At 36.4% G+C, this 15,691-nt stretch overlaps 2 protein-coding genes and 1 non-coding gene across 5 annotated transcripts; 1 reads left to right on the forward strand and 2 right to left on the reverse strand.

Moving 5' to 3' along the window:
- The first annotated feature begins 5 nt into the window (after nucleotides 1-5).
- LOC128670359 (uncharacterized protein) lies at nucleotides 6-3,000 on the forward strand. The gene is made up of 6 exons (XM_053745961.2): nucleotides 6-176; nucleotides 253-376; nucleotides 642-805; nucleotides 1,250-1,454; nucleotides 2,285-2,430; nucleotides 2,802-3,000. Exons 1-6 carry the CDS (start codon nucleotides 151-153, stop codon nucleotides 2,977-2,979), a joined length of 843 nt encoding a protein of 280 aa, XP_053601936.1. The 5' UTR covers nucleotides 6-150; the 3' UTR covers nucleotides 2,980-3,000.
- Nucleotides 3,001-3,439: 439 nt separating this feature from the next.
- On the reverse strand, nucleotides 3,440-10,427 carry LOC128670360 (uncharacterized protein). 3 transcript variants are annotated; one of them, XM_053745963.2, is made up of 12 exons: nucleotides 9,540-10,427; nucleotides 8,985-9,148; nucleotides 8,683-8,730; nucleotides 8,257-8,289; nucleotides 7,815-7,852; nucleotides 7,109-7,154; nucleotides 6,481-6,524; nucleotides 5,945-5,993; nucleotides 5,449-5,493; nucleotides 4,770-4,802; nucleotides 4,235-4,272; nucleotides 3,440-3,596 (listed from the first exon to the last, which is right to left on the reverse strand). In XM_053745963.2, the coding sequence occupies exons 1-3, from the start codon at nucleotides 10,211-10,213 to the stop codon at nucleotides 8,726-8,728; spliced, it is 843 nt and encodes a 280-aa protein (XP_053601938.1). In that variant the 5' UTR covers nucleotides 10,214-10,427; the 3' UTR covers nucleotides 3,440-3,596; nucleotides 4,235-4,272; nucleotides 4,770-4,802; nucleotides 5,449-5,493; nucleotides 5,945-5,993; nucleotides 6,481-6,524; nucleotides 7,109-7,154; nucleotides 7,815-7,852; nucleotides 8,257-8,289; nucleotides 8,683-8,725. The 3 variants fall into 3 exon arrangements, with proteins under 3 accessions (XP_053601938.1, XP_064292037.1, XP_064292038.1); XM_064435967.1 differs by having other exon boundaries at nucleotides 4,743-4,802; XM_064435968.1 differs by lacking the exons at nucleotides 3,440-3,596; nucleotides 4,235-4,272; nucleotides 4,770-4,802; ... (1 more) ...; nucleotides 5,945-5,993; nucleotides 6,481-6,524 and having other exon boundaries at nucleotides 8,257-8,566; nucleotides 8,613-8,730.
- On the reverse strand, nucleotides 7,918-7,996 carry LOC128670449 (small nucleolar RNA snR60/Z15/Z230/Z193/J17). Its single transcript, XR_008404765.1, has one exon. It is a non-coding gene; the product is annotated as a small nucleolar RNA snR60/Z15/Z230/Z193/J17 (small nucleolar RNA).
- Nucleotides 10,428-15,691: the final 5,264 nt, after the last annotated feature.

Consider the following 15,691-nt stretch of genomic DNA (forward strand, 5'->3'; position numbering starts at 1 on the left):
AACCTGGCGTGTGTGTGCGAATTTGGTGCGAAGCTTCTAAATAGAAATTGAAATTTGAAATTTCTTAAAGGAATATTGTATAATAAGTAGCCATTATTTTAATTGATTGAAGACATTGAAGTTTATAGTCTGACTTGATTTTAAAACACAATGGCTCGTGGAAAAGACAAAAAGAAGTAAGTGAGGTTATGTTATGCTGTTTTTGTTGTTTTTGTCTCGGCGGGCAGTTGTGAACACGTTGATTTGTTTTAGGCGCAAGTTGGAGAAGAAGCAAGAAGGGGATGATGTTCCCAAGAAGGTGCCGCATACTTTGGAGTCGCTGCGAGAGAAAGATGAGACGATGCTGGCTAATGTTGAGGCTGAGGAACAGGAAGAGGTTAGAACAGCTGATTGTAAATTTCTCTTAACTTCAGATAAATTAGCGTTAAACAAATTGAAGGAATCGTTGGAGAGCAATGATCTGCAAAGTTCTAAGAGGAAATGCTTGGATTTGGCATAGGATACCATGGAGGGAGTGGGAGGAGAACAGAACAGATTTAAAAATTGATAGATTAAAACAAATCTGAAACTATGACTAACAAATATCACAATTTTCTTTTCAAACTTGGATTCAATAAGTAAATAAATGGTTTATTTTCTAGGCACAAAAAGACATGGAGCTAGACGAATTATCTTCTTATTATGAGAATTCATATGAGCCCAAAGTGTTGATAACATACTCGGACAACCCACACAGCAAGACCAGGATATTTGGCAAAGAACTCACTAGAATCATTCCTAATTCAATATCCCGATATCGACAAAGGTAAACAAACTTACACTAATATTATTTTACTTTATTATGTTTGGGGATGCCAGTGAGCCAGATGGGTGATCAGTCCTAACATCCGTGGTCCTAACATACTAGGACCATTCATCCCAAAATTTTATGAAATAAAAAAATGTATGCAACTATAAATATAAAGTACCTATTAACAAACAAATATGAATAGACTAAGAAGAACATAACTACCTACTCATACTCCTCTGGCTCAGTAATACAAAGTGGATCTTGGAATGTGTTTATGGTCACTAAAACCAGTGACCATAAACATATTCTGTGAAAATTTCACAAACACTATTCTGAATAGCATATTAAGCTAATCCTAACTTTGTTTCAAAATAAATTTTTCTTCTGTCTCATAAGGACATTCATTCATTCATTATTATTTAATATATAGATGAATCAACTTTGACCCTTATTTTCCAGATCTTCAGTAAAAAGAATAGTCCAATCAGCAATCCGCGAGGATGTAACAGACGTGATTGTAGTTAACGAGAATCAGAAGCAGCCCAATGGTTTCCTCCTCATACACTTACCGAATGGGCCTACAGCACATTTCAGACTGTCTAGCTGTAAGATTACTCCAGAACTGAGGAAGGACTGGAAGGAAATCACTACTCATAGACCAGAGGTATATAGAATCATAGATGTAATACTAGATGCGCTCCAGGGCTTTGCTCCCGTGGGAATTTTGGGATAAATAGTACCCTATGTGTTATTCCATGTTATTTTGTATATTTAACCTGTGTAGGTACCAAATTTCATAACAATCAGTCCAGATAATGCATGAAGAGGTATCAAACAACTTACTTTCGCATTTATAGTATTAGTTGGGATTTGATAGAATGTAAACAATGAAATGTGGAATGTTTTAGTGTTTCTAAGGACTATCTACTCAAGGTGTCCATTAGGTGATGCATAGGAATTCCCTCCTACATTACAAAAATGCTTTTAATGTATGGAAAAACTTTATTTCACTCACAAGCTGATATACAACCAGAGTGCAAGTTTCCTCACAATGTTTTCCTTCATTGGAAGCAAGTGACAGTTGATGAAAACTTTGTAAATGAGGCAGTTTGGTATACAAACTCATGTGGCATGAGTAGGATTTGAACCTTGGATCTTTCGGTACACAGGGAGTCTTAACTCATGCTCCCAGCAATTTACTTACGTTGAAACCTACAAATTCATTGAATTGTTCGCTGATAGTCTATATTGCCAGCTTAATAAGTTCATATCTTCAATTAATCCTTCCTTTAAACAGCGGAGCTTGCATTGTGCTCCAGTTCGAAGGTTCAGAAGCAGTGTAATTACAGGGCTGTAGCAATAGACCCTAGTCCACAAAGTAGACAATGCGCGTCACTCGCGTGGTGTTGCAAAGACTGCGGTACCACTTTCCATTACCTGATGGGAAATGGCCACACTGCCTGTTTGGTAGTATAAACAATTCTGTCTCGCTAGGTGATCCTCAACAACTTCAGCACCCGCTTGGGGCTGACGGTGGGCCGTATGCTGGGCGCTCTGTTCCACTATGAGCCGCAGTTCCGCGGTCGCCGCGCCGTCACCTTTCACAACCAGCGCGACTACATCTTCTTCAGACATCATCGGTATGTATGGTTTGTGTGGACTCGCGGCTAAGGGACACAGGCTAGGCAGCTGATAAGCAACAATAGCATTGGAGTTGACGTAAGGCAGGCGGCCAGTTACAACATCACGACCGAATCTTCAAATGTCTCCAGACTTTTTGTAGCCGATATGATGAAGATAATACTATCTCTTCGTACGCTACGATCCCTAGTCTTCGCTACCCCCATAGGCGACAGCCGTGACAACGTGCATGTTTTTTTTTAATCAATGAATAATTAAAATTTCCGAGTGCTGTTGATACTCCTGAAGATGTGGTCTAGGGTGTGTGGAAACTAAAAAACCGTGACTTTTTCTTGTTACCAAGATCCCTAAATTGTAGGATTTGTTTCAGTTACGAGTTCACAAAAGACGGCAAGCGCGCCAAACTGCTCGAGCTGGGCCCGCGGTTCACTCTCAAGCTCGTGTCGCTGCAGCAGGGCACGTTTGACTCCAAGCGGGGGGACTACGAGTGGATCATCGCGGGCAGGAGGCACCAACTGGAAACTTCTAGGAGGAAGTTCTTCTTATAGGATAATACAGTATTTTATTACCATGCGACTTTCATTCTATTACCAGACTTCCAAAAAATTAGGTTATATGTGTAAACACATATATTTAGATATTATTCTCTTAGGCAATCTTCTCATAACTTTGGTACCTCGTTTTTTTTTGTGACGGTTCAGTTTATTCACCTTGATATTTCGTTCAATATGCACCACTTGAGAAAATAAGACGACGTTCGAGGAATGCACAATTTTGGTTATTTTGATAATCTGCTATTTTGAGTATCTCATATACGAATACGCGAATACGGAATAAAATCTCTTGTAGCTATGTTACAATGTAAGTGTATTTCATCTTTTTTACCTGTTATGTTATCTTTATATACCAAATTGGTAGGTACATATTTTTTAGCCTTTGGCGGAAACAATACTGTGTCGACACAAAGTAAATTCTTATTTAGGAGGTGATGACAATTAAAATTATTACTGTGTAAAATAAATTTATTGTTCTCGAAGAAGTCACAGATTCTCTAAGATATCGATTGCTCACTACAAATAATTTCTGAACGGAAACCGAATTGTTTCGCCATACGGAGTAAAGTCTAGGCGCAATGTTCCATCAGGAGTTGCAGTATAACGATCATCTGGAAAAAAAATACAAAAATTCAATAACTCCCGTGGTACAGACAGGCCCAGGTTAACTAGGCGTTAGTTCCAGAGATTAGCACATACAACACTTGTGTTTTAACTTTATTAATTTGGTTAGGTTATAACAATGCCAATGGTGTGACTACTAAAGATGCCGAAAACCGTGCGAAGTGGAGACGAAATAGGAAAGCGAACCCTAGGCTCCGACGCTTTACAGCTAAGGAATCAGAACCATCTATGTTTGGCCTAACGATTGACTGCTAGAGAATGCTATATGGCGTAAGTCCAACTTTTGTATTTTTTTTTAAATTAATGCTTAACAAAATGTAGTTGTCTTTATAACCGGCGCGGCGAGTGGTCACCGCGCCAGCAGTTTTGACCACAATCCTCTGCGTCTGCTCTACGTAGGTCATGATCAACAAAGAAAATGCCCATAGGATAGCAGACACAAGTTGCCGATTAATCGATAGTTTACTTTCAAAAAATATGTTGAATATGGAGCTATCCTAGCAATATACTATTAAATGCGTGTAATACTATTTATGGCAATATGCTTTTTCTTCGATAAATAATCGATATTATTGCTTTAGCAAGGCCAATTAAAGAAAAATGAAAAAATAAAATCAAAACTTACTTTAGATTATTTCAAGAGTTGTGCGACACTTGTGGACACTGTAAAAAGAAAATACATATTTCAACAAAAACTTCCATATGAGAATGAGGATATTATTTTCTGCTAGGAATCAGACGTGAAGGTTGGTCAACATGGTTGATTGGGTTCGCTCTGTTGAGGGAGACCTGAAGGTCTGGTCATCATTTTAAATAATTTACTGAACATATGGAAAAAAAAACAATGGCAGGCCCTTTTGACAAATGAGTTTTATCATTTCTAAGCAGTGGTTGTTCTGAAATGTAAATAGTTTGCAGATTTTAAGAAATACTAATTTATTTTATTACTATTTTTGCCTATGAAGTTTCAGAATGCTTAGACTACTTAATTAGCTTTGAGGGGTTTCTGTGAAAGCATGATGTCTCATGCTTTGAACAGCATGCTTTGCACAGAAACCCCTTGGTTGATTTTGATGAAATTTGAAATAGTACACGAGATCAGGTTTCTTCATGTATTCTATTTAGATACTGACCTACTTATATAACAACTTCTGATTTACCATCAATTTTGGGGCTTGAACCGTCGTTACAACCTGAAAAATAAATATGAAATTACAGAATATTCCAGAACATGAAGATTGGTTTAGCTAAGCTACAAGTTCAGAGGTAGTGACGAATAACATTTATAAAATCACTATTTATCATTCTACAATTTTTATACATCATTTAATTCCTATTACTTTAGTCGCATCAGTTTGAGATAATATTTTCAATAATGGTCATGGTCCAACTGGTTACACCACAAATAAAACTGTTTCCCTGTGGTACAACTGGACCAAGGTTAATTATGTTCCCATGCTGTAACCAATTGAACCGTTATATATCATCGAATAGTTGCACAGATCGGGTGGATCTATCCTATACTGATATGACGACCTCGGTGGCGCAGTGGTAAAGTTCTTGCCACTGAACCGAGAGGTCCCGTGTTCGATCCCCGGTCGGGTCATGATGGAAAATGATCTTTTTCTGATTGGCCCGGGTCTTGGATGTTATCTATATGTATATGTGTTTGTTATAAAATATAGTTGAGTTGAGTTAGTATCCCATAACACAAGTCTTGAACTTACTTTGGGGCTAGCTCAATCTGTGTGATTCGTCCTAATATATACTCTATGTTTTAAAAAAATATATAATTAAATTTGTATATAGATATGATTAGCACATTAGATATGAACAAACCTTTTCATCTAAATCTCAAGACTGCTTCCAATCTTCACGGATCATCTGTAAAGAAGGAAAACATATAGTAAATTGGGAAAAAAGGGTACACTTTTGATATACACATTTGATTGTAATCAGACGTGAAGGTTGGTCAACATGGTTGATTGGGTTCGCTCTGTTGAGGGAGACCTGAAGGTCTGGTCATCATTTTAAATTAGAAATTTGAGGTAAATAAAACAGGTCAAGTGACACAATAGACCTTCTACAACAACAACTACTTCCAATTAAGGAAAGCTTAAATCTTCACTCACATAAGTTCACTAGTATTTACGCCTACTGCCACTATATGAGGGCATTCACTTTGTACTACTCATTAGTCGTGATGTCAGATGCCTTTAGGCGACTAAGGAGATTTCCTTACTTATATTGTGTACTGTTGCCAGATTTGGCAACAGTAAAGTACACTCTATAAGTGGTAACATAGAGTTCAAGATATCGTGCAGCGAAATCTTACCTATTGCGTAAACAGCGAGTTATTTGTTCAAGCATCCCCATGGAAGGACCTAGTAAAAATAAATAGTATTTAGCTAGAAATAAAAAAAAGGTTTACATATATTTAGTGGGTGTTATAAATCAGACGTGAAGGTTGGTCAACATGGTTGTTTGGGTTCGCTCTGTTGAGGGAGACCTGAAGGTCTGGTCATCATTATCTTCTCCTTTTTTATTATGCAAAGTATACTGGAAAAAGAAAGAGTAAACACATAGGGTAATTTCTATACCGAAATTCCCACGGGAGCGAAGCCCCGGGGCGCAGCTGGTACTAGATAAATTAAAAATTTACCTGAAAAAGTGCAAGTGAAGGTATAGACCTCCGTATGAATTTTCACGTAATTAAAAAAATAGACGGATATGTATTCAAAAAATAGTTTTTGAATAAATCTTCTCAATTAACAAATGTCCTGGATACGCCCGTCGTGTCAATGAATTTAATTACATCACGGATTTCAATTAATTATATTTAGGAAACATAAACAGAAATTAAACACTAACCTCTTTGAGCACATCTTCCATCCAAATTCATACTGCAGTATATTCTGAAAAGAACGATTACATAAACTGTAGTTTGGTTGACAAGAGCTGTACTTTATGTTGCTATACAAAGATATTCAGTGAGGATAGTTATGTTAACAGCATTATGCTCAGATGTCCCTATCTGGACTCATCATTGTGGTATCTTAAATTCAATTTCGATAGGAGTAACAATACTTTTCTTGACACAAAAGAAATTTACAGAAAATAAACTTATAGTTAGGATAGAACAAATAACAAAAATTTAATTCGTTTTGTCTTATCTACACTACAATTTTCATAAAAAGAAGTCCCCTTGTCGCATCTATGAACGCGAAATTCAAGAACTATTGGACGAATTTCTGTATGGAATTCACCAATTGAATTTAGGCGTGCAATTTATTATGTTTTTACCAGAGCAAAGCAGAGTTTTACATAGAATAGAATAAGCTTTATAACATACATACACACCCCAACAAACATTTTACACAAAACTAACCTTCCGTGACATAGTTACTACAATTTTTCAATACATTATATGTTCATGAATAAAAAGTGTATCCTATGCTATAACAAATTTACAGGGGACATTAATTAAGAAATCGCTTACCTTAGATAAGTATGTGTAGTCGTATCAGCCATTGCCACATCTTATCCTAAAACAAAAAAGTAGACATGAAGTGACTACATATTGTAATGTAGGGACAGATAATTTTTTAATTAAAAAATCAGTGTGGATAGTTATGTTAACAACATTATAATCAGATGTCCCTATCTTGTATCATCATATGAATTCGGAGTGCATAATTATTTATTTAAAACTTTTGCACTAAATTACAAAAACAAGACCAAATAAATTACTTGAAAAAACACCCAGTAATAACTTTTTCAATTTTATACAGATAAAAAAATATAAAGTTTTATTAATAGCTTACTAACAACTACACCACTACTATATATTAGTAGGGTGGTAATATTAGTAGGGTTGGTTGTTAAAGAAGATTTAAATATAACAAAACATTTATTAAATTTACAATTTGGCTATTTTGACTACCTATTTACATATATTGATTGATGATTGATCAAAACAAAAAGAAGTAATTTTACAACCATCTAGACCAGTATTGATCAAGTTTTTTATTTACTAACACAATTGACTGAAGTTCTCCGAAAATAAGTATGTAGAAACTGAAAGTAAGTATCTAGAAATGTTACCTCATTCTCATATAGTTATTTATAAACAAATACAAAATATACAGAGACAAATGTATGGCCTAAACAGCTGTTTGAAATAAAATATAATTTTGCATACTTACGATTTAATGCTCATTGCACACACACAGCAACAATGCCACTGCAAGAAAATTAAGCTAAGATTAATCCTACTCTCTCATGTTATCCTCAGTAGTCATAGCCTGCTGGATTTCAGATAGGAGCGAAAGACAAACATGTGTACATCAAGGCGATCAGATGAACTATGGAAACATCATAAAATATAATAAATAAACATTGTTTTTTCTTATGAGTTCTAACATGTAACAGTCGATACTTATCATTGGATACGTTGAAAATAAATCAAGTATTAATTCAAACCACATGAAAAGGAAAACAAGGGAAGTAAATTCTTGTAAAAATCATGAAGACTTATTTTCATATTGTTTAACCAGAATAAAAATCTAAACGTCAAACATTATATGTTAAGGAAGATTAAACCTTTCCATTGAATACATTATGTAATTAAATAAGAAGAAAACTTACCATACTGTGCACCAATACAGCTCCTGACTAGAACTGAAAATAAAGGAAATCAAATTTTTAATTTACTCATCAACAAAAATGATGTACCTATTTTCAAATTTATTTCAGATAGCATCAAGCTTTATGGTTCATCAGACCTCACAGCAGGGGCCCTAAGCTACAATTTTGAAAAACATTATGAGAAAAAATTAAATACCAAAAATTAATATCGAATTGTTCCCTACTCTAAATATACCCGCTGCGAGGCAACCATTGGTTTTCTGTTGCACTGCGATTTCATCATTAGAGATTATAGAAAAAATAAAGAATGCTTTACATGTAATATGTCACTGTCAAAACATGTTGCTTATGACAGCATATGTACAAAAATTGAAGATATGTAACTAAATTAATGGCTGCTAATAAAATCAAATATTAGATTCTTACCTGTCATTCACAATCCATATTCAAATTTTCAACTGGCCAGTGTTCAACCTGTAACAAAAGCAATCTTGAAATTCATAGTGTATAAGAAATATAAATTTGGAAATATATTATCTGTATTTATCAGCTAGAGCTAATATACATGCAAATCACTGTTTACTCAATGGTTAGCATTTTTCATCATTTAGGGATAATTAATACTGCGAAAGCAGTATCTATCAGAAGCAAACATCTAGTTCAAATTGAAGTGAAAGATTTTTATTTCAGACTAGAATATATTAAATTATCATCAACATTTTTCTTACCATTTGCTTTAGGCTTCAGATATTTCCCTTGGACAAAGATTCGAGGCACATCTATTCCTTCCTTGAAATTGACAGTGCGGCGTTGGACATATGTGTTCATGAGGACCTCGAACCCAGCTTCAGAGAACAACTTAGCCAGTTCTTCTTCAGTAAAGTAATAGCTCCTAAAGATATGAAACAATGATTAGTTTGATGCGATTTACAATGGAAGTACAGACTGATTTTCATGATTATTGGGTTTGATTGACCCCTCAGTTCCTGCACGGCCAGATTGGACTGTGAACCTGTGGTTGTTCAAATGTCTATAGCTCCGGGCCCATTGCTTATTTCATTAATTTCACACATAATAACACAAATTTATATGTTGCAGATAAAAAAAAACCTATATTTAAAATACAATTGTCTGGGTGCTAGGAAAGTTGACTCAGCATTCTGAGAGCCACCATAGGGGCACACAAGTCAATCTGTGCTCTCATAAAGTCTAGACTAGTCATGCAGGCTAGCTGACTCGTGCGGAGCAAGCTTATCAATGTCATATTTTAAAATAAAACCAACCTTGTGCCATCTTGCCTCATGTAAAAATTATCAGCAATCTTGTGTCCAGGCTTGAATCGCAGCTGCGCCATGTCATATCTTCCATAGTCTCTGAACAAAAGCACGCCGCCAGGTTTCAAGGCGCGAAACGCCACGCGGGCTACCTGCTCCCACGACGCCGGCTGAATAGCAGACAGCACGAATATTAAGCTTGCGATGTCCATTGAACCTTCGCGAACATTCTCAAAAAGGTCCTCAGTAGTCAGGTCCGCGCAAAATGCCTTCATTCTGCTGCAATCGTACAACTTATTCGCCTTTACAAATTCCACGGCACGTGGCGAAAAATCACACGCATAGAAGTAGAAATTCGAGAATCCTTCCTCTACTAACGGGAATATCATGTTGCCGACACCGCATCCAAGCTCTAAATACGCAATGCGCTCATCAGCATCGAAATTTATCAACTCTTGAAACTCACGTGTTGTCCAATGCCGGTCCCGAAAAAATTTTGTCTCGTTTCGCTTGTAAAATATGTCCCAGTGACGCTTTGCTTCTTTCTCCAGTTTGGCAGCTTTGGATTCTGGAATAAGGCGGCTATTTTGGCTTTCCAATCGCTGTTTCTCTTCGTCTGTCAGTTGTTTTATCCGATGAACGAATATGTCTCCATTTTCGGCTACAATTTCATCCGTCTCCATCGCAGAAATTGTTCACCAAATGTTTATTACAGCTAGTACAAAGCCCACTACATGTATTTAAGAAAATGATTCAACTAATATTTGTGGAAAAACTTTCGGTACCTACGTAGTAAATTTTTAAATAAAATTGAAAAAGACTAATAAGTACATACCAACGTCACTTATTCTTAACACTGACAGACAGTCAAACACGCGACCGACACTGGACTTGTCTGATAGTGTCAGTGATATGACAGTCTAGAGTAGTTTTTTTTCTTTCATTTATTCATATGGAAAGGCAAAGGGATCTTTAACTAACTAAGCCCATACAGCCATCGTCTTAAGAGTCTAGCTAGAGTAAATACTTTGTACGGAGTACCTCTACTCTAATAAGGCATATTACGCAAATCTTAGCGCAGATGGCGCTACTGGTACAACTAAGGTTCACAAACATTGCCAATGGAGGCAAAAAGCGCCAATTTTCAATATTGTTGCAGATATACGACCAAAAATACCTTTTACGCAATGATGGTGCGAGTTTAAAGGAAAAAGGAAGGATTTAGTGGATTATCCTGAAAATAATAACACTCTTTTAGATTATGTTCTAAATCAAGTGTGGTCATAAATTGATATAAATAAACTTGATTTTGACTGAAGATCTTACCTGTATGAATATGAACATTTTAATAAGTCTTCACGTGTGAAGTGGCTCCTCATGGCTAAGGGTCGTGGTTATTACGTGGAATGAAACACACACCAAAACTTTTTTGGCAATATTAATGGAGTGGTTTGCCATTGCCTTCTCCATTTCGCACACATGTTAATAAGAATCAACCAGTGTGCAGGTTTCCTCACGATTTCCTTCACCGGAAGCAAGTGGTGGACGATGAAAACTACTATACTGAGTCAGATTGGTATACAAACTCATGTGGCACGAGGATTCGTACCTTTCGATCCACAGGCGGGCGTCTTAACCATTACACCACCACCGCTTCAGTGGCTCGACCGTTAAGTGGCTCGAAAATTTTACAGCGTGAGGCGTATCCCATAGTTTTCAAAGTTTTTTTATCTTATGGAAAACGATTTTTCCCAATATTTCGGCATCCGAATATGCTACATTGTTGTATATTTTCACAAACGAATGCTTAGATAATGATAGGATTAATAAAAGTACTCTAAAATAAACGTTTTAATGGAAATAGAAAAAGGCGGCAAAGCTTTTGTATACCTAACATACAGTGCCGTACTCTGGCGGGATAAATGTGCAGTAATACTCAAGCAACTGTAAATTTCAATCACGCAACGGCAGAAGCAAACGAATTCTATTTTTTACAGCCACGAACTACAAGGTTTCTCCTGTTGTTCCTTAATTCCATTTTCAATGGTAGCATTTTCATTTCAAATCATGATGAGGCACAGTAATCGTCCGCTGACGCGTTACGGACAAAACGATAGGTACATAAATATATAAACGTAGAAATTATTAAATACTTACGAAAGAAATTATTAAACTACGTGTGTATAAATAATGCGAATGGTCCCACACTTTCGACATTATAATAGGATCACTCCACAATCGTATCTACTCGTGGATGTCGGACGTGGCGGATAAGTAAAGTGTAGCCTTGTCAGCCGATAGACAACAATATCATTCCCAAGGTGGGTTGATGTGTGGATTGACATCAACTTTAAGGTTTTTAAGGTTTACTTTTAACACTGACGCTTCGCGAGTTCATATTTTCGCATGTTCTCGCGAAGATAAAAGACAGAGTTACAATTAGAACTGTATTGTACAAACAAATGGCGATGAGCTGACATGATTTATATCGCGTTCCCAAAACGGTTATATAATGAAATCATTGGCTCCAGTAATCCCACACCATAGATCTGTTTACGTCCATCCTGCCAGGAGCAGCAGTCGTGTTGTGATTGCCTGAAACTGGCCTCGTTAACGTTAATTAACGACTTAATTTGAGTCAGTCGCATAGACATATAAAGAAATAAAAAATAGACAAGATATTGTGTAAAGTATGGACAAAACAAAATCTGGTGTTTGGTGTATGTGGTGGTGTACCAACAAAGCATTTAAACGGTGCCTACTTTACTACTAATTTTTTTTTTCGATCAGATCTTATTTAAATAATTCATGATCTTCGTGTAAATCATGACAGAAAGATTAATCTGTCATGATTTACACGAAGATCATGAATTCGAATTTTACGGGAAGTTGATTTTACAAGCGTTTATTCAATTTTACCTGTCCGGGTGTTCTTGTCTGTTTGTGATCATCTTCAATCTTGTAAGTTGGATTTCTTCAGTTGTCCTACAGAGTTGGAATTTTCCACGTCGTTTCAGTTTCCATGACAATGAATTGTTATGATAAGCATGACCTGATGGTGCAAGTAGGGTTGGCCCATAACGAGGGAACTCCTCAACGGTTTACAATACGGACATGCTTTGTCAGGCGTTAAATGCCACAAGATGTCTCTGACGACAATAAAAACTTGTTGTATAAATGTTAATGTGTTAAATTAATTAATGTTAATTTAATGTTAATGTGTAAAAATGCTTACTAATTTGCGTTTTACTACGCCTTATGGAAGTAATATCAGAGGATGATGTTGCAAACTTTAAAAACTTTCATACCGACAGACGGTGTAAGATGTTATTCAATTCAGTCGCCTTTAGGTATCTAACAGTACCTACACGCAACATTTGTTTACATGTGTACAGGTTTCCTCACGATGTCTTTCTTCACCGAAAGCAACTTTAGGTTGCATGGGATATTTGATGTCTATTCATATCTTTATCCGTGCCATCGTAACAGCTGACAGTCGTCAGAGCGGGGCCGCAGTAATCAACCGTTTGATTATCTGTTTTTATCTCCTAAACTGCTGAACGTGTGACTGTCATTGTAGCTATCACACGAAACATGTGCTGCGATGATCCGTCATAACAATACGAATGTTATTGCTACTTCACAAAAAATAAATACAATATTTTGTGTGAAGAACACATTTTGTTTGCTTACAATGGTTTTAGCCGAGCGAAGCAGGGACGAGCCGCAAGTAATAAATAAATGGGAAAGTTTCAATTCCGCTTTCGATTCCCGTCTATAAAATTAAAAACATTGCGTGAAAGTGTTTGTTACAGATACATAATACTCTCGGGATAGCAACAATGGAATAAGATTCAATCAGACCAACCTATCACATAGTATAAGGTGTCACATCGCACCTGGTGACCCGCTGAGCCGGCAACTTGCAATATGCACCACGCAAGCGTTGTTGCTACGTGACGCTTGCATAAACATACAAAAGTTTGTTTATACGATTGTTGAAATGAACGTGTAGGTACGCGATAATGATTAGAGAAGGCAGGTTAGGTTTGTTCTGTGGATTTGTAAAGATTTTCGTTAACGTTAATTTTACTCACATAAATAAAATAAATAAATAAATATATTAGTACAAATCACACAGTTTGAACTAGTCCCAAAGTAAGTTCGAGACTTGTGTTATGGGATACTAACTCAACGATACTATATTTTATAACCAATACATATATAGATAAACATCCAAGACCCGGGTCAATCAGAAAAAAAGATCATTTTCCATCATGACCCGACCGAGGATCGAACCCGGGACCTCTCGGTTCAGTGGCAAGAACTTTACCACTGCGCCACCGAGGTCGTCGAAAAATAAATATTTTAGGAGGCCCTCTCTCTCACACTCATTTTCCGAGTTGCATTTGAGGCAAAAAATATGCCTGAAAATTTTGTAATGTTGCCATTAATGTTATACATATATATGTCATACCTAGTTTAAAAAACACTGCACAGAAAAACACACTTTAAGTGCACGTAAAAGCCAAAGTACTCCAGCTTCATCATCAGACTATGAAACCTAGTCGTGGTCAAAGTTCATTATAAGACTTTTTTAACAAGTCCAAACACAGCTAGAACAGATGTTCCATCTTGAAGTTCCAGTTCATATCTTCCGGCTCCATCAACAGATCAGTTCGACAGTCGGTTAAATTATAGTTACCTTAGATTCCATTACATAGTCTGGGTTTTGAATCATCACAGATCCGAATATAACCTATAATGCCAAGATGAGAGAGAGAGAGAGTGTGTGTGTGAGGGAGAAGAAAGAAGGAAAGTAGAAATCTACAGGAGAAAGACTAAATATAGGTAGGTACATGTAAATTAAAGTAACACTCCCTATATTTATGTTACAGTAATATAAGTGAGTCATTAATGGAAAAAACAGTAATCACACAACAAAAAACTGTGTCAATGAGTATTGTTTATCGGCGAACAACTACGAAAATCACTGATTACGATCAATGGTGTAGCTATCAAAGGACTAGATGTCGTGTGGGCATCTAAGCGTAGGGGCACCGATTGTCCATCTCCTAGCGACTTCGTCATTGTCACTCATAGCACTTTTTCTTGTCCGAAAAATTGAATTATTTTTTTTTTATTTGTATTCTTCAATACAAATAGCTTCAGTCACTAGTAATTCTAACAAGCTGAGCTCGTTGTGTTTTTGGATGGATAAATTTTAATTTATTCCTCGAATCGGCCCGATTAAAAATGGCGCGTTAAACGGAATACCCCCTTCAGATTAAGTTTAGATTAGATTATTAATTCAGTATATGACGTGAAAAAGTGCCTGTCAAGGCCTAATTTCTGAATAAATTGTTTAATTATTAATTAGGGACTCCGGAATCTGGAACCGGATAGTTTTTTACACCAGGAATCATGGATCTCTAGTTACGCCACTGGCCCTGCCTCACTTCCGAGACGCTCTGGCCTTGGGGCACATTATCACTGGCGTAGAGCGATTTAGTACATCATTGACTGGGAATCGTAGTAACTGACAAATTTACGCCTCATTGATGATGTAAACACAATTTATAGGATAGATTTATCAATTAAACCTTACTTCCTTACTAATACCAATCCCAACTAATATTATAAATGCGAAAGTAAGTTTGTTTGTTACTCTTCACGCGTTATCTACTCAACCTCTTGAAATTTCGTACACCTATATACTATATAATTAAGAGTATGGAGAAGGACATAGGGTAACTTTAATTATGGAAAAAAACGATTGGCGGGATTGTGTGGTAGTGGGATTTGCGAAAAACCTGTATTCTAATGAAGGTGGCGCTAAATGCTAATAAAATAAACTTTGCAATGAAACACTAGATGGCGTTGTGTGTATTATTAAAGAGCTATGGATATTTTATTTCAATTATTCCAATCCCATTTTAATACGAAAGAAACAACTGTTCCCGAGGCCATTTCAGCGAGCGAAGCCACGGTTAAACAGCTAGTATTATATAATGAAAAATCTTCTGTCACGCTTTCACGGCAAACCGCTGGGCCGAGTTTGATGAAATTTGGAATAGATATAGTCAAGCTCATACATAGGCTAACGCTGACGAGGTTATCGGCAACGATTAGTCAATAGATGGCTTTTATTCCACCAATGG

The sequence above is a fragment of the Plodia interpunctella genome, chromosome 5 (assembly GCF_027563975.2).
Source record: "Plodia interpunctella isolate USDA-ARS_2022_Savannah chromosome 5, ilPloInte3.2, whole genome shotgun sequence".
Taxonomy (NCBI): domain Eukaryota; kingdom Metazoa; phylum Arthropoda; class Insecta; order Lepidoptera; family Pyralidae; genus Plodia; species Plodia interpunctella.

Excerpts from the sequence above, each read along its gene's own strand:
- LOC128670359 (XM_053745961.2), top strand. The coding sequence starts at position 151 with ATGGCTCGTGGAAAAGACAAAAAGAA. Across the intron at positions 177-252 it reads CGTGGAAAAGACAAAAAGAA|GCGCAAGTTGGAGAAGAAGC; the intron begins GTAAGTGAGGTT and ends GATTTGTTTTAG. Across the intron at positions 1,455-2,284 it reads TCACTACTCATAGACCAGAG|GTGATCCTCAACAACTTCAG; the intron begins GTATATAGAATC and ends CTGTCTCGCTAG.
- LOC128670360 (XM_053745963.2), bottom strand. The coding sequence starts at position 10,213 with ATGGAGACGGATGAAATTGTAGCCGAAAATGGAGACATATTCGTTCAT. Across the intron at positions 9,149-9,539 it reads ATGAGGCAAGATGGCACAAG|GAGCTATTACTTTACTGAAG; the intron begins GTTGGTTTTATT and ends TCATATCTTTAG.